At 39.9% G+C, this 19,196-nt stretch overlaps 1 protein-coding gene across 1 annotated transcript in view; it reads right to left on the bottom strand.

Moving 5' to 3' along the window:
• The window catches only part of NCBP1 (nuclear cap binding protein subunit 1), a 37,724-nt gene extending 18,566 nt beyond the window's left edge, over positions 1–19,158 (bottom strand). Inside the window, exons 1-10 of the mRNA XM_043891167.1 lie at positions 18,821–19,158; positions 10,782–10,870; positions 10,123–10,223; positions 8,139–8,295; positions 6,005–6,112; positions 5,530–5,651; positions 4,505–4,574; positions 3,825–4,040; positions 1,096–1,193; positions 292–355 (exon numbers count right to left, since the gene is read on the bottom strand). Of these exons, the coding sequence (XP_043747102.1) occupies positions 292–355; positions 1,096–1,193; positions 3,825–4,040; positions 4,505–4,574; positions 5,530–5,651; positions 6,005–6,112; positions 8,139–8,295; positions 10,123–10,223; positions 10,782–10,870; positions 18,821–18,854 (1,059 nt within the window). The 5' untranslated portion in view covers positions 18,855–19,158. The remainder of the gene's footprint in view (positions 1–291; positions 356–1,095; positions 1,194–3,824; positions 4,041–4,504; positions 4,575–5,529; positions 5,652–6,004; positions 6,113–8,138; positions 8,296–10,122; positions 10,224–10,781; positions 10,871–18,820) is intronic.
• Positions 19,159–19,196: the final 38 nt, after the last annotated feature.

Here is a 19,196-nt window from a genome sequence, read left to right as displayed (position 1 = left end):
TGGAGGTAACTCACAGTATCACTGATAACTACCCCTGAATGAAGACATCCTATATAAATAAATTACAGGCAGCTCAAAACTCTGTTTGCTTGCTGGGCTTAACCTCCTCTTTCCTCTTTACTAACATGGTTAACAGAGCTCCAAAACTGAAAGCAGCTTCCTCTTTTCTCTGTTAGTTTTCATTGTCTGACAAGCAGCAAGAACAATAACAAAAGGCCAGAAGCAGATTACACTTCACAGTCAACAGAAAGCCCCTGAGACTGTGAAACCAGCTCCATCTGGAATGCATACCTCAACTATGTGGTAGTTCAACGGGATCTTGTTCTTCCCAGGATAACTCACTAGCTGCGCGGCGCTATAAAAAGTGTAATTTAAGTTTAGTGAGCAGACAAAGATACATGAAAAACCAAAGAAGCAGTTTCAAACACAGTGCGTGTGGATACAGGGGGAATACTCTCTGAAATGTTCTGGATTTCAGCTACTTCACCTAACTACAGCACGAGTTATTTTTTCTACTTTAAGGGAAACTCCTTAACGTATATATCCAAAACTCCTTGAAAGATCAGAAAGAATGTAAATAATAGTAAGGAATACATTCAGATCTACTAACTTAAAAAGTTCTATATGGTAGACTATCCCCCAAATGCTATATCCCTTTCCGTCTTAAAATCCAAATTGAAACTTTGCAAGGTTTTAGAAAACATTAAAAATAAACTTTTCCAAAGCTTGATTTCTAACTGCTAGGAAACAGAGCAAAACCGTTAGTGTTCATTTATTCCTGCAACATTCATCCCCAAAATAGCTTTTGTCACTCAAGTTAATTTATCCAGAACATACGGCAAATATCCACATAAAAGAGCAGGCGTCATAGGCATAACACTAGAAAGCACTGCAGTGCCACAGAGCGTCCAGAGAAGCGCCGTCTGAAGGTGACGCCGCCAGGAGGCAAGCCCAGTGTTTCTGAAATTGGTCTTAGTGAGACGGAAACCAGGAAGAGGAAAGACTTTCTTACTCTTAACGTAGATTTTGCTCTTTCTAAATCAAGATCGCTACTTTTTCACCACACTAGTAAAAGTACCATGAAAAGCATCTTACCAAGTTTTCCTTTCCTTCCAATGGGACTTAATGATGCAGTGAAGATTCTCTTCTATTACAAATCTTTCCACTGAATGACTCCCTGGCATTACAGGACCCTGGAACCAAAACAACAGCTATATACTACAGACCCAGACAAAATATTTATTTAACAAAACATATGAGAGCTTATTATGTTCCAGATACTTTTTATATTGGATGCTGAGGATAAAAGTTCACAAGCATGAAAGCTCTGTATTTCAACAAATTTTATTTCTGTGTTCACCTACCTATAAGAGAACTAGAATATCAGTTATAGTTTTTCTTCTTCTACCTGACACTACTATCTCTGCCCACCTCAAGTCTTAAATGAAGCAAACTATTATTAGCCCTTGATTTATGTTTTTCAACAATGAGAATGGATTACTTCCATAAAAAACATGGAGAGGGGGCTTCCATGGCAGCTTGATGGTACAGAATCCAGCTGCCCACGCACGGGACACGCGTTCGAGCCCTGATTCGGGAAGATCCCACGTGCTGCAGAGCAACTGAGACCACGACGACTGCTGTGCACCACGGCCACCGCGCCCGAACCCTGGAGCCCAGGAGCGGCAACTGCTGGACCCCGCGTGCCCCAGAGCCTGTGCTCCGCAACGGGAGAAGCCCCTGCAATGCGAAGCCCAGCACTGCGACACAGAGGAGCCCCCACTTACCGCAACAAGATCAAGCACAGCCAAAAATAAAATAAATTAAAAAATAAAACCAGAGGGGAAAAAAACACATGGAGGGGGGGAAACTTTATTTAAAACACTATGTAGACATTAAAAAAATCACATATATGTTGAAAGGTATCCACACTGTTTTGTTTTTAAAAAAGATTAAAGAACATTATCTATGTATTGTTTAATTTTAAAAAATATGCATAGCAAACAGGTTCAATGAGTTTATTCTTATTTACTTTTTTAGTCACCACTGTAGACTCTTAATGGTGACTTTTACTTTACTTTATAATTTCTAATTAAAAAACTTTTTTTTGAAAGACCAGAACTAAACAACCAAATCCTCTTAAGATATCTTGTGTATTTATGCTCTTCTGGCAAGGATGATGGGCACATCACAGAGGCAATGCCAATTACAAACAGTGCAGGAGAGGCAGATTTTGAGGTCCTATTCTAATGTTCCCTCTGCACAAATAAACACTAATCACAAAGATTCTAACAGTCTTACTACAAAGTAGACTTTCAATTACATATACCTAATGAGACCATTACCTAAAGCTGACTAAAAGCATTTTATTATATATGGAATACTGCAAGTGGGTAGCAAGCTGATAATTCTATATTTATAACTGATTACCCTGGGTTGGGAAGATCCCCTGGAAATGGCAACCCAATCCAGTATTCTTGCCTGAAGAATTCCATGGACAGATGAGCCTGGCAGGGCTACAGTCCATGGGGGTGCAGAGAGTCAGACATGACTTGAGCAACTAACACTAACTAACCCATTACCCAACAACCATTTACTCTAAAGAGTATACATACACTAAAATTTCACTGATTAAAATCAACTCTCCATAGAGTAGAAGAGAGAAGGCGGGGAAAGAAAACTCAAACTTGACCTTAGGTGGTAATATGGGCTCTTATGCCAGTGGCCCTCACCCGCGGGCAGTTCTGCCCCTAAGGGAACGTCTGGTGATCTCTGGAAACATTTCTGGCTGTCACAACTGACACGCCACTGGCACCTATGTATTGGCACCTAGAAGGTAGAGGCCAGGGAGAATTCTAGGCATCCTACGATTCATAGGACAGCCTCACACCTAAGGATTCCCCGGCCCAAAACATCAGCTGTGCTGAAGTTGAGGAACCCTGCTCTATGCTGACTGGATCACATAAGCAACAGGTGTGAGAGCGCCTTGCAGGCTGCAGTCCATGAGGCCATGAAGAGCCAGACACGACTACACCACCACCAGCACAGGGCGAGTTTCCATTCAGGACCAATCCAGGATCACTGTGCTTGCCGCTTGGGTGTTAAAGTTAACACCGTCATTTAAACACAAAGGCATGAAGCAAAGCACAGTTAAAATGTACATTTTTATACTAAATGTTATTGTCAAAATTATACACTTTTTAGACTGCTAAAGTATAAAGGCTACCAACAACTTGACCTCATAATAAAAAATATATTTATACAAATATATTTAAATATATTTAAATAAATGAGATATATATAATTATATAAAATATAATTTATATTTATAATTTATAAATATATGTATATTTATGTAAACATATATTGTATATAAATGTATATTTATATTTTAAATATGAGCACTTACCATGTGTCATATATCATTCTATATACCTTATGTGTGTATATTAATAACTTAATCCTCATTACAACTTTGTGAGCTATATCCTAATTATTATTCTATTTGGGAAACTAAGGTAAATAACTCACTTAAGATCACACAGTTGCGATATGCCTGAATTGGGATTAAAACCCAAACCAACGTGGCTCTTAAACGTACACTTTTCAATTGTACACCATGCTGTCTCTTCGTTTATATAAGCTAAATATGATTTCTTGCATATTGAGGTGATACCATTCGCTGAATTAGACGTTAACTTCACTGCCACTGACCCTCTCAGACAATAAACGACTCAAAATTAAAATGTCCCACAGGTATAATTCTAACAAGATGAAACCAGAAGTACAACACAGCACAGGCCCTTTGCCGGTCAGGCACGCACCTCGGGATCATCCGTGTAGTCAAACATTCTGAAGATGACCCTGGGCATCGGGTACGCCGAGTCCTCGGTGTGAGGCGGCGGCGTGAAGGGAGGCAGGTTGTGCTGCAGGGCTTCACACAGGATGCTGTCAAAGGCAAGATAAGGTCTTAGGATGTGCCGCTCCTGCCAGCGATCCTTTTTCAATTTCTGAATCTGGGCCCAGAGGCAATCTAAATACTAAAGACAGATTGATTTTTAACAATTAATAGATATTTGGAGACTAGGTGAAATAACATTTTGACTAGACAAAACCAAAAATCTACTACCTTCTAAAATACAGGATTCAAAAGCAAGCTAACTTATTAAATATAATACAAAGGAATGGTGCTGTTTCTGTACACATTTTAATTACTTTACAAAGTCTGTCTGGGGCTGCTACGTCTTATTTTTTCAAATTGGGCGTTTAAGTAAAAAATACATCAACTCTATGATACACGGAATCCCACAGAATAGGGAACGTTTCAAGGACATTCTAACATTTATTAAAAATACACTATATGCCTAGGGCTACGAGGAGCTGAACCCCTGATATGAAGTGTGAAAACGTAGCTGTGGTATACAAATGGGATGATCTGAGTATGTCAGAGATTAAGGATCTACTCTGTGCTTGTATCTATCACAAGAGACTGAAGTCAATTTACCTCTTCTTGCGGATGTGGTTTCTCTGCCGTCCATACTTGTAACATGGGTACATGAGTCTTTTGGCGTCTTCTAAAGGTTAGAATGAAAATCTACATTTAGGTTTTTAAAAACATGAAAAGGTGTTCAGTTTCTTTCATAATTAAGAAAATGCAAATTATAGGAGTGAAACATTTTAACCTTTAACCAGATATCGTTGATAATGTATTGCATTGCCAAAATGTAGGCAAATACACAGTTTTGAAAACACTGCTGGCAGAAGGCTAACTGATAAATAATCAATCACTTTAGAAGAGATCTGGAAGAGTATAATCTCTTCGGAAGGCAATCTGACTAAACAATCTATCAAAATTAAAACTGTTAAGACACTTCAACCTAGTAATGCCATTTCTAAAAATTCACATAACCCACAAACACACTTGCACATGTACACAAAGACATATTACAAAGATATCCACTGAAACGCAGTTTAAAATAGCCAAAGCCTTGCAATAGGCTCAGCGTCACCAACAGGAACCGAATTAAAGAAACTGCGGTACGTTAAAGGAGTGGAGTACCACAGAGCTGCTGGGAGAACGGGGCAGAGCGAGGCGCCCCACACCGCAAGTCCAAGCTGCGTCACGGGGAGGGGGTGTGCACAGAAGAGCACCTGTATGCGGGCCGTCACGTGTATAAAAGGAGGGAGGCGTGCATTCAAAGGTCGGAATAGTCACACTCGTATTTTCATTCTTCTTTTGCGAACATGTATATATTATTAAAAATAAAACTACAACTTTTGAATAATATGAAACATTTAAAAAATATTGAAGGTAGCTTAGTGTAATGAGAAAGCAGATTTTCATCTTTAGACTTCTTCAGCTTTATTTGTAACTATGTAGATATTAACAATATCTAAAGAGGTACCTATTAATAGCAAACCAAACTTAAAACAAAATTCCCAAAAAAAAAAAAAAAAAAAAAAAAACAAAATTCCCTGTGAAAAACCTTAAGGGGACACAAAACCATTACCATGCTGCTGCGCCCTTACTTAAGATAGCTTTCAGTGTTGGCAAAGATTCGGTCCATCTCTGCATCTTTCTTCTCATACAATTCCTTTCCAACCCAGGGCAAAGACGACAGAAATGCATACACGTACCAATCCCGCCGCACCTGTAGAATTTTTTAAAAGGTACCTTTAAGACAGGCACTAGTGAATCTTCATTCGCATCACATTTATTCCTGAATGAAATCCTATGGACACTATTTAATAGGGCTGAACAAAGACATCTGGCTCATTCGAGGATTCTCAGATATATTAGTTTTAATCTTATTAGGCAGAATCATTTAACTAATATACATATGTCATGAGGATCGACCATTATGCCAGTTGGCTTAATTTTTAGATATTAAGAATTTATAATGTGATATCTATTAACCTTTTTTTTTTTTTTTTGCTAAAGGGCTATTAGTAAAAAAATTCCTCATACCATATGAATGAGATTCAGCACAAGGGGTTTTCTTACCTGAGGCACATCTTCTTCCTGAGTTACACTTACAAAATTTTCAAACATAGCAACCATTGATGGGGCAGCAATGACATGACAATTCACAAGATCAGAAAGAAAACGGACCTATTGGGGAAAGCAATTTCTATTAAATCTAAATGTCCTTTATAAGATTTATAAAACAAGCATTTTGCCCAAGGACCAAATCTAGACCACTACCTGTTTTTTTTAAGGAACCTGCAAATTAAGAATGGTGTTTTAGATATTTAAAGGCTTGGAAAAAAACAAAATAATATAAATGATACGAACTTACATTTCAGTGCCCACAAACCCATTATTGCACAGCCGAGCTCGTTTGTTTGCGTGCAGCCTTTGGCTGCTCTTGTGGTCTAGCAGCAGGGCTGAGGAGTTGTTACAGAGACCACATGAAGGGCAGGAATCCACAGGTATAGCTCTACATTTATACTAGACTGGAAAGTCAAAGTGAAAGTCACTCAGTCGTGTCTGACTCTCTGCAACCCCATGGATTATACACAGTCCATGGAATTCTCCAGGCCAGAATACTGGAGTGGGTAGCCTTTTCCTTCTCCAGGGGATCTTCCTGATTCAGGGATCGAACCTAGGTCTCCTGCATTGCAGGCAGATCCTTTACCAGCTGAGCTATAAGGGAAGTCCACTAGACTAGGAACCTAAACTGTAATATTCTAGCTACTACAACCAATCATCTTTTTCGTCTGGTTGTGAAACTGGACCACAGAAATGGAAACGAACAGAAATTTACTGGGTGTCCCTGTGTGCCACTGCTAAGCACTACTGAAGTCTCTCAAATGGGAGCTCACAGACGAGTGGGATGAACACCACCTAGACCCAAAAGGATGACGCCTATGCCAGAAGATAAAGAAAACGTGCTCCAGAAACAGAGATAAAGGGAGCAGGGAAAACATCATAAAGTGGGTAACAATCAAACTAGGTCAAGAAGAATCAGTAAAGTAATCCTCAACTGGAGAGGCTTCTAAACAAGACGTTCAACAACAAGGTGTCTTCAGGGCCCCACAAGTAATTCTGACAGAGCCGGGAGGATATGGACGGCAGAGAGAGAGACAGGCAGGGGCAACCACGACCAGTCAGGCTTAATGAGGTTTGAGCTTAATCTTATAGCCTAATCAGTGTCCAACTCTTCTGATTGTATACTCAGTAGAAAAGAATTTGATCACATAGCTTCAACACGCACATATATTTATTCCTAATATACACAGGCCCACTGTGTACACATATTAATAAGGCCATCAGTCTACATGTTACATATTAATAAGGCTTAATTCCATTTCCATTTAGGAAGGCATGAACTATACTAGAGGCCCTGGAGTCAGAAGAGAAGGGACAGATTGGAGAGAAATTTATGAGGTAGAAATGACAGGGCCTGGGGACTGCTTAGAGTATGATGGGGCAAAGGAAGACAAAAGTCAATGCTCAGGTTTTGGGGCAGCTATCCAGTAAATACCAGCCACTTGTGTGGGTTGGGGTGAGGACTGAGAAAAGGAGGTATGAATAATGAATTAATTTAGGGACAAACTTTCAGGCAAGATATCTTAGGGCTATCTAGGAAGTATCTGGAACATAGGTCCGGAGCTCAGGAGAAATGTTGGAAGCAGGAGTTAAAACTATAGTGGGGAGGGGGGGTCATCAAAATAAAGGTAGTTTACAAAGCTATGAGAGAGAATGGGAATGCTTTCAGACAGAATGTTTGAAAAAAAGTGAAGTGAGGACAGAATTCTGAGAAACACAGAAACTTAAAAGGGGCAGAGGAAGCTGACCCAGAAAAAGGAGCCTGAGAAATAAAACACAGGTGGCAGCAGGAGGTCCTGAAAAAAGTGGTGCAGCAGAAACCAAGAGCTAAGAAGTGTGAAGCATCATTTATTACAGGGAGGCCAACCTGGATTTGGAGTTAAAAGAAGCCATATCAATGGATTTGGTAATGAACTCTGTATCTTTAAGAAGAATGGTTTCAAAAGGGTAGCTGTTATGGCGAGTGGAGAACTGTATTTCAAGAGAAAAGATAAATTATTTGGTTCTGGTTCACCTCTCTCCTCCATTCCGACACTAAGTTCATAACAGCCAAAACCTCCCAAAAGTCAAAAAGCCAAAAACTTACCAAATATACAGCTTCATTATAATTGTTTGATTTCAATGATTCTTTCAGTTGGCGAATCATGGCTTCTACAAATTCTCCACCAAAGTTGTAATTCCTGGCATTCAGTAGTCCAACTAATGTTGTATAAATGGTCAACTTCTCAGGTAACAGACGTGCACTGATTTCAGAAGCCAGTACGACAAGAAGACCCAAACACAACAACATTAAGTTGCTGAATTTTATACTATATAATTTTTTAATCATTTTATTAACTTTAGAAAAACATTACATTTAACTATTATTTTTAAAACTACTTCAAAAAAGGCATAAATATTGAGAAGAGTTGTAGACAGAGCTACCTCAATTTTTTCACTTTGATTCTAATCAGTTAATCCTAGAGTTAAGAAAATAAAACACTCTAACTGTGAAGTCATCAAACTAATATAGATAAAACTCTAGACTAGCTTTTCTTCCAATATGCTGAGTGGAATCGAATGGCAGATTTACAGAAAATGGTTTCTGTGGTAAAATACCTGAGTATTGTTGAATGAAACAAGTTTTTTTAAATACAGAATCATTAAGGGGGAGACAGAGCAATCAACATTTCTAAACTCAGCTGACCAAATGTCATGGGATCAGAATTCCACTTTGAGAAACACGATTCTAGTTCCTTAGAAAAAGTTCAGAACTAATGCCAGTTCCTATTAGTTAAATTGCTCAATTTTGAACACAGTACTCTAATATAGTAAGATTTCTTTACATCTCAATTTGCTTACTCAAGTGTGTTAATTTTCATTAAAGTTACTTGAAAAGCAGAGGATCACAGTAATAAATTTTTGAAAAAAAGCAAATGTTGATCCCTAATTTAGGCAGCCTTTAGCAATTAGCTGAAAAAGAAAAGCAAATGGGAACTCATGATCATTCAGATTCTCTTAACATTTTTTGCATTTTCCCAAGGTTCCTAGCAGTGTTAGGGACAATTCAGGCTTAAAAAAAATACCTGCACAGATAGTAACCATTCTCTTCAGCCCATCCCCACCTCAAAGTCATGGCTTCCAGAGTTTAAACATGAATCTACACCATTCCAATAAATGCTTTCAGAACATAAGGAATCTATGGATGACTATAGCCAAGTTATTTTTCTTAGTAGTTTCCTAGTGTGAGCACATGTCTTCCTGAATATTAATTGGATTCCTTCAAAAAACTGCATCGAATTTATTCATACTTTATGAGAAGTTAAAAATCGACCTATAGTTTCAATCTGTGTGTACATTTGTAAATTTAAAAACTGAGTTGTAGGTAATTTAAGACAAAAACATTGTTTCAAAATAACTGAAATAACAACTGAAGTCACTTTCATAATAAAGACTCTTTTATCCAGAAATCACAGCTACTTCTCTGCAAAGCATACAGTTCAGAGTAATCACTGTCTACTGGAGTGACAAGAAGCCTGGACTGCTAACTGCACTGTTGGGAGCGAGTGTTTCCTGACCTCACACGAGACCTTCCCACACTAACATCCTTACAAACTAAGTGCCGATACTCATGCCAGCTAACCTAGCTCAGAGAAAGATGCTGCCTATTACGTCATAGCTCCAAAAGCATCTTCAGCCTTCTAGAAGGGCCATTACTTGAGTGACTGACTAGTTCTCAAATTTGTTTGATATTACTGATTAAAAATATAAATTAAACTCTATTATATACATTTAATTGTATGTGCTTAAAAGAAGATTGCTAAACGTGAAGTTGTCTGCTTTCTCACTTAAAAGCAGTCAACTCAAATGAGTCTAAGGATCCAAGAAACAAAAAAATGCTCAATTTTCATGCTATTTATCTCTAAGAGTTCACCAAAGGGCCAATGAAATTTGTCATTTCATCTGACAAATTCCTCATGGAATGAAAGTAGATGACATATGGAACATAATCACATCTTCTGAACATTCCCAAGCATTTAAGAGTAGATAATCCATTATCACCTGGATTCATAAATCTTTTGTATACATACACTGTACAAAGAAGCCTTAAGATCTTGCTCTTGTAGTTAGGAAGATCAGCTTCCAAAACACCAGCCAAGCCTTCAAGGTTGCTCTCCAAAGAGCAGGCACTCTGTAGAGGATTGGAAAGCATATTAAATATGTCAGGTACCCAGCAGTTAGTGCATTAAAATTTTCCAGGTTGTGATAAAAAAAGTTACACAAGAGGCACTCTGAGAGTTTAGTGTAAATAAATTCAGATTGTTATTATTCTTTAGAAAACCCTGTAAAGAAAACAAATGAAACTTAAAAAGCAGCGTAACAAGTATTAGAAGTGGGAGGACATCCCAGGCTCTGTCTACTGATACTTTTCTAACTAATTCACTCATTATATGACTGGGCAAACTACCTCAAGTATCCAGAACGTACTTGGTCTTCATTTGCAAATTGAGCAGACTGCTTCCTAAGATCTCCTCTAAGACCTAAATTCCATGAAAATTACTAAAAACACTTAACTCTCAACCATCTGCATTCCAAAGCTTCTAATATGCATCTACTTTGGGATGTCGATGCATGGCCATACAAACTTTGACCATAAGTTAGACCATCAAGTTTTCAGATGCAGAAATTAATCAAGCACAGTCAATTAACACTCTAGGCCCAGCACAATCTGTACCTATTCCGATCATACCTTTTCTCCTACTTTGCATATTAAAGATTCCAAGTGATCTTCAGTTTCATTTGCATCAGAGGTCTTTCTCCTTTTGTGAGGCTGTCCCCCTGTTTCAAGAATGTAAAAAAATGAATATTACAGGACGAATCTGTTACCAAAAGCTTTAACTTTTTAATGCTATCATCTCTTTTCTACCTGAAGCCCTACTGTTTAGACACAGCAGAAGCGCTTAGTAACTCAGACAAGCTAGATACAACCAATAAACAAGGCTAGACACAACCAAAGTCTCCATACCCCGGGGCATCATAACTCCAAGAGGCATTATGTAAGTTTTGCAAGAATAGTGTCCCCATAGAACTATGCAATGCAGCAGCCCTGTCCATTTCTTGGATAGGTAGCAAAGGTGTCCATACCATGCTAGCCACTAGCAGTGGGAAAACTCCCTAGAACACTCATGCATGGCTGTTCCCATCCTTTAAGGGCTTAACCTGAGTTGTTTCATCATCCTCAGTGTTCCTAAAACCTGTCAGTGTCAGTAGTGCTCATTATTCTAATAATGAAAATTATGTAAACTGATGAAATATGGGTATAAAGACCAAGCTGAACATTTTGGAAAGACGAGATGAGGGGGTAAGCTTTTGTTTAAAAAGAAAGGAAGAGGAAACTTCAAATGATGGGAAAGGAAGCATAAAACATTAGGACTAGTTTTACAAAAGTTTTACTAGTTTACTAATTTTACTAGTTTCTGAGCTCTGAAGTCTTCAATTAATGGTTTTGGTTCTATAGACCACAGAGGCAGTAGGGTCTAGTTTATCCCAAACAATGAGACTCACAACCGGCAGACACGCAGAGAAACATCCTGAGCGCGATATCAGAGAGCTGGTGCGGAAGAAAGTACATGATGGGCATCCTTAAGGACCAGATGGTCTATCATTTAGTCTTGGTGTTAGTGATCTCTTACCATTTTGTCTAAAACCTCAATACTCCTACCTCACATCCTTTTGTAGAATAACATAAGGCTGAAAAAATTTCAAATACTAGTGTTAAATATGAAAAATGATGCTGTTGCTACACAGACTGTTGGCCACTCTCTCAATATAATTCAATTTTTGACTTCCACCAAATTAAATTATTAGGACAGCAAGCAGACAAGCAAGCAATAATCTGTAACTCTACCGGGGATCAGTGTTAATAATGAAAATCTGCAGATATAGGGTCACTCAGGACCAAGTTATATTTTTAATCTCCAGACTTGTACAGCCAGAGGAACTGAACCATTTTTAGAGCTCACAACTTACTTGCCACTGGAACATCTGGCAGTGGAAAAAAACCCGATAATTTCCATAAAACACAGCACCTGGCTATTACAACCTGGGGAGTCAAAGGCTTTTTTCCCAATGTCTGACATGACCTTCAGGGAACTACCACGTGAACACAAGCTGAATAAAAGAAGCAAAAGACAAAGGAGAAAAGGAAAGATATATCTGTCTGAATGCAGTGCTTCAAATAGCAAGTAGAGAGAAGAAAGCCTTCCAAAGTGATCAATACAAAGAAACAGAGGAAAACAATAGAATGGGAAAGACTAGAGATCTCTTCAAGAAAATCAGAGATACCAAGGAAACATTTCCTGCAAAGATGGGCACAATAAAGGACAGAAACGGTATGGACGTAACAGAAGCAGAAGATATTAAGAAGAGCTGGCAAGAAAACACAGAAGAACTATACAAAAAAGATCTTAATGGCCCAGATAACCACCATGGTGTGATCACTCACCTAGAGCTAGACATCCTGGAATGCAAAGTCAAGTGGGCCTTAGGAAGCATCATTACAAACAAAGCTAGCGGAGATGATCAAATTCCAGCTGAGCTATTTCAAATCCTCAAAAGTGATGCTGTGAAAGTGCTGCACTCAATATGCCAGCAAATTTGGAAAACTCAGCAGTGGCCACCAGACCGGAAAATGTCAGTTTTCATTCCAATCCCAAAGAAAGGCAATGCCAAAGAATGTTTAAACTACTGCACAATTGCACTCATCTCACATGCTAGCAAAGTAATGTTCAAAATTCTCTAAGCTAGTCTTCAACAGTACGTGAACCAAGAATTTCCAGAAGTTCAAGCTAGATTTAGAAAAGGCAGAGGAACCAGAGATCAAATTGCCAACATTCGTTGGATCATAGAAAAAGCAAGGAAATTCTAGAAAAACATCTACTTCTGCTTTATTGACTTTGTGTGGATCACAACAAACTGTGGAACATTCTTAAAGAGATGGGAATACCAGACCACCTTACCTGTCTCCTGAGAAATCTGTATGCAGGTCAAGAAGCAAAAGTTAGATCTGGACTGGAACAACAGACTGGTTCCAGATCGGGAAAAGAGTATGTCAAGGCTGTATACTGTCACCCTGCTTACTTAACTTATATGCAGAGAACATCATGCAAAATGCCAGCCTGAATGAAGCACAAGCTGGAATCAAGATTGCCGGGATTAATATCAACAATTTCAGATGCACAGATGACACCACCCTTATGGCAGAAAGCAAAGAAGAACTAAAGAGCCTCTTGATGAAAGTGAAAGAGGAGAGTGAAAAAGCTGGCTTAAAACTCAACATTCAAAAAACTAAGATCATGGCATCCGGTCTCGTCACTTCATGGCAAATAGATGGGGAAACAATGGAAACAGTGAAACTTAATTTTCTTGGGCTCCAAAATCACTGCAGATGGTGACTGTAGCCATGAAATCAAAAGACACTTGCTCCCTGGAAGAAAAGCTATAACCAACCTAGACAGCATATTAAAAAGCAGAGACATTACTTTGCTGATAAAGGTCCATCTAGTCAAAGCTATGGTTTTTCCAGTAGTCACGTATGGATGTGAGAGTTGCACTATAAAGCTGAGTGCTGAAGAATTGATGCTTCTGAACCGTGGTGTTGGAGAAGACTCTTGAGAGTCCCGTGGACAGCAAGGAGATCCAACCACTCCATCCTAAAGGAAATCAGTCCTGAATATTCATTAGGAGATTGATGTTGAAGCTGAAACCCCAATACTTTGGCCACCTGATGTGAAGAACTGACTCACTGGAAAAGACCCTGATGCTGGAAAAGACTGAAGGCAGGGGGAAAAGAGAACGACAGAAGATGAGATGGTTGGATGGCATCACTGACTCAGTGGACATGAGTTTGAGCAAGCTCCGGGAGTTAGTGATGGACAGGGAAGACTGGCGTGCTGTATTCCATGGGGTCGCAAAAGAGTTGGACAGGACTGAGCGACTGAACTAAACTGATTACCATCTAAATACAATCAGTGTTATAAAAGGCCACAGGGCAAAACACTGTGTGCTTTGACTCCCCAACCCCTCAGTGATCATTAGGATCTAGTTTAAGTAATCACTGACTATAGATTAGAAGGGATAATGCAAAAAAAAAAAAAAAAATACAACAAGCATGCAACATAACTTTTGCAACATATTCCTGAAGACACCTGTCCATGTAAAGTTGTGGACATGTGCAGTATCACGGTACCGGTAACCCTGAGTCTCTAGTATACATCAGGCTGAAGGCACAGAATCTGCATAAAGGTTCCACCACCCAAAGAGCCAAACCCAACACAAAAGGACTTCTATTTTCAGAACTCATTCACTGAAAAAAATTGCATATTTGAAGGAACATTTACATAAGCTATCAGCCAGGACATTAAAATAGCCGTATCCAACAGCAATGGTTCTCACAACTAGGTTGGATTTTGTCCCCCAGGAGCCACTTGGCAATCTCTGGAGACATTTTTAGCTGTCACACGGGGGGAGTGCTACTGGCCTCCAGTGGGCAGAGGCCAGGGATTCTACTAAACATACCACAGTGCAGAGAACAGCTCCCACCAACAAAGAACAATCCAGCGCAAAATGGCAGCAGAGCTGATGCTGAGTAACTCTGTTCTAGGAAGCAGAATAATACTGTTCTTCAGAATCAGATTCCAGCAAGGTTAGGAGAATGCAGATGCTAAAAAATGACTGAAGCAGAGCAGTTGTTTTTTGTTTTCTTTTAAACCTTAACCGTTGTTCCTTTCTTTCTGGCCCATCTACTTCGCTAACTCGCATCCCACCTCCACGCCATCTCTAAATTAACTATCCAGCTGGCCTGTTTTCAAATCAGTTTAGAATCATACCCCAGACTTTAAAGCAGCCTCCTAGGCACTCTTGTAAGACTGAACAGAAGAAAATACTGCTGTGGGGAGAGAAGGCAGGATTTTTGAAGAAAAACTGGAAAATACAAATATTCAGTCCTCTCTCTGAACTGCAACCTTTTTTTCCTCTCTTCTTCCTACTTCTTGTATGTTTGGAGAATAAGAGGCAGAAAGTAGAAGATGCCCGACTCTCAGCTGATACTGGAGAGACTCTAAGGGGAGGTGGACTTAACAGACACCATGTAAACTCACACACAGTAATAGGATATTGAACTCAAGAGAACGTGGGCAAGATCACAGGCAAGGAGAATAAAAACTTTAAGAATAAAATTTGCGGAATCAGCTGAATATTTTCACCTATCCTCAAGAAAATATACCTAAGGTAGTTCACAAAACAAGAACAGATTTTATATTAACAAGTACCTAAGTATAAGTTTTACAATGGAAATTAAAGTTACACATTAGCACTTCATTCTGACACCCTTGGTTAGTATAGAAGAGAGAAGGAAGTCTCTATTAAAACCCATTAGAAAAAAATCTTAATAAGCCAAATAATTTCCCCCCCTGTAAGATGATCCTAATTCTATATGGATACATTATACTACATATTTTATATCCTTATTTAGAATTTAAATGCACTACAAAAAATTTTAGACCCACAAAGTGGAAACAAAAACCAACTAATGTGGAAGAGAAAGTAAAAAAAACCAACAAGAGAAAAGGGAAAAGTAAGGTACCTTTGGTCCTGCAGATTTAAAGCAGAGGTATAACAATCACTTCTGAAACAAACTATACTCTTCCTCAGTGTAACAAATCCCTGCACTTTTATTTATTTTTTCTATAGTTAAGTATCAATTAAAAAAAAGAGTCACACTCTAAAAGGTAAGCATCTAATACTAAGTAGCTTAAAAGGGACTAAGGAGGTTTTTGGCCAAGGTTATGGACAATCTAAATACTTTCTTACAAGAATAAAACAGTACATTGAACAGCTACTGTATGCATATCCAAAATAATTGAAGAGCTTCAGATATTCTTAAAAAGAGTCTAAGAAATGAGTTAGTTTTAGCACTGGACCAGTATCCACACACATTTCTTTCCATTTTCATTGTCTATAAATCCATCTCCAGGTGAACTTCATTGGTATAGCCTTGGGTCCTGGACTCTGAAGTCTCAACAGAGACAATTTTAAGTGGTATCTGTGAGCTCGTCCTCCGTTACCTCTCTGACCTCATCTCCTATCTCCCCTTCCTCACTCCACTACGGCAGCACTGGCCTTCTCGCTGTTCGAAGACGACAGGACTATTCTAGCCTTAAGGCCTTGGCATTCAAGCTTCCCTTTGCTTAGACTACTGCTTTCCCCCACCTTTTAATTAATCAAATGTAAATACACCCTCACCTCCTGCAGGTTTTTGATCAGATGCCATTCTCAGTGAGGCCTTCACTGACAAACCAATACAAAACAGAAACACCTCCACGATAAGAGCCTTACCCTCTTTAACTGGTTTTATTTTTCTCCACAGTACTTAACACATATGATACACTATATTTACTTGATTGTTCTCTGCCTGTAAAAGGGAGACTGCACCTTTTATCGTCCTCTGCTGTGCTGCCAGGAGTTAGAACTGTGCCTGGCACTGTTAAATATTTGTTGAATAAATTACTGTGTCTAGTCAAGCACATGGAGAGTCAGGGACTGGTAAGAGCTGACAATAATCCAGAAATGCTTAGATGCATCTAACACAACAATAATTTGGCCTATTTTAAAATAGCCTTCTATAATACTTAAGTTTTCAAAATTTCTGATTTTAAAAAAATTCAGTAGGCATTTAACCAAAAGAAAGTTATCTAAAATATTTGACTCAGATCACCATTTAGTATAAACCCTAGATGACCGTTACCCAAATTGTGGCAATTTATGAAAGCTTCAGACTTGGTGTAGTATCTCAAAGGGGTTATAAACTGCCCTTCAACTACTATTTATAGTAAACGCTGCTTAATTAACTCCTTATTTTGTTTTGTCTTTACTTATTTATTCTGAGATTCCTGCAGCAAGACCGAAATGGACAGTGATTTAGCTGCCAGAAGCTAACTCCTAAGAACGTTATACCAGCATCCCAATAACCAAAGCAAAAGTTTTTTTTCTACAAATTTACATCCAATTCTCCAGGATGCCCCTTGGAAAGACTTTCTCTCCCTTTAGGGATGCCCTAGAAAGGAGAAGATAAAAGAGTAGAGAAAGCATGAGAAGAACAAAGACAATGGGAAGAACTTTAAACGACCCAAGTTCTCCAAATCCCAAGTGATGACTTCTAGGAGATTAAGTTCTTAACTAATCAGATACAAAGCACACAAAAACTATTTTCTGTGCCCTGTATGTACATTATGTTGTGTTTAATAAAAATCAAAGATACAGCATAGTAATACCTGTGTAATGTAACTCTTGACTTGCTTTCACTGGTATCTAGGCACTGCTAATGCTGTCTCCATGTTAATTACACTAAAACTGTAGACCCTCAGGTGTGAGGTGAGAAGGCTGGGGTAGAATATCCTCCCAAGCCTAGTTCTAGCAGAAATCTGATACTTCACTATTAAAACTAAGTGGGGGACATCCCTGGTGGTCCAGTGATTAAGACTGCGTGCTTCCAATGCAGGGGGCACAGGTTCAATTCCTAACCCTAACTAAGATCCTTATACCACGGCCAAGAAAGAAAGAAAATCCAAACCAACAAACCAAACAAAAAAACCTTAAATTAGGGGGATTCTGCTCCTACCCCTAAGTTGCCCCAACATTCAAGGAGAGAAAAATGTCAGTGGAGAAAAGTAATTCAATTTTGTTTGTTCTGTACTTTTTCTTAGAGTCACCATCTGCCAAAGTTTATCAGCTCTTAAGCATTATCAGGTGATAAAATACACATCTTGATGAGCAATTAGTTACATGTGTTACCTCTCACAAAACTAAAAGGTCTGTATCATTATTTCTAAGTTACAGACTAAGGTTTAAAGAGGTAATATAACCCAGGCAAGATCACAAAGTAAACAGCAGGGTCTGGCTTTGAAAAGCTCTCTGATTCCAAAGTCTGGCCTCTTAACCACCGAACTACACTCTCAAAGAACAATACCCTAAACTATTAATAACAACAACCGTTAGGTTTTCTGTTTGTTGAATGTGTGTTCCTAACTGATTTTTGTAAGATAAACATCTTTTCTACTTTTAACTAGCAAAATTATTCTTGGTTTTTATTACGATGGCAACTCCATGATCCCTATGAGCGCAACCATCCAAATGCTTGATCGAAATCTCTAGGAGCTCTCCAGTTAGTCTTCCGACACTCTATTACACGAGGGAAAGATGCTTACGGTCAGCTCAAAATCTAACTCAACAATCTACGTACATCTCTCTTAAGAGACCTCTTGGGTGTGGATAAGACACCGATTTCTTTCCCTATCGCTTGGAAGAAGGCAAGACGACGGATGACGGGTACAGGAGAACGCTCAGATCGCTCATCTTTTGAGAGTCCTTTTTAGGTGCAATTTGAGGATCAAAACGAGACACTGGGTCGAGTGGGTCCCCAAGAAGCGGAGGCACAGACAGGTGTAATTCCCTGCTCGGCGATGCTAAGAGTCAAATTTTGAAGAGTTCCTAGGGACCGGGGTCCACCAGGCCTCCTGGTGGCCAACGACTGAGAAAGTGGGACCCGGCAAGCAGGGGTTTTCCCAAAGCGGCCCGGCCGCGCTCCCGCAGTGCCACCCCCTTCTCGCCGCGGCTCCCCGAACGCTCCCGGAGGAAGGGCTTCCCGTCCCTTCTCTCGAGAACCGAAGACCAAGGAAGCCAAACCTCGGCCCACCTGAGCGCGGCCTCGGCGGCCGATCTCAGGGCACTCACCATCGTTCTCGTCGCTGTGCCGCCGCCGCGACATGCCGCACGCTGGTGCTCCGCGGAGCTGAGACACCGCTCACGAAGCGCCGCAGGAACCGTCAGGCCGCCGGCCGGCGGGAGGACAGCGGCGAGGCGCGCGGAGTGGCCGGCGCGCAGGCGCTCTCGGTCTCGGCGGCTCCCGGAAGCACACGGCAGGACGGCTGGATGGCTCCGCGAGTCCGGATCCAGGAAAGCCGGCTTCTGGAAGCTCACCAGGCCGGTGGCTTCTGCCCTGCGCGCAGCGACCCTCTCGGGTTACCTCCGCCTCTCGGCTGCTTCCTTCGCCCGCCTTCGCTGAAAGCCCTTCCGGGGCCACGCGGAGAGCACCGCCTCTTCCGCCAGG

The sequence above is a fragment of the Cervus elaphus genome, chromosome 29 (assembly GCF_910594005.1).
Source record: "Cervus elaphus chromosome 29, mCerEla1.1, whole genome shotgun sequence".
Lineage (NCBI taxonomy): Eukaryota > Metazoa > Chordata > Mammalia > Artiodactyla > Cervidae > Cervus > Cervus elaphus.
Note: the sequence above shows the minus strand (reverse complement) of the source record. Positions and strands in the feature narration are given on the sequence as shown.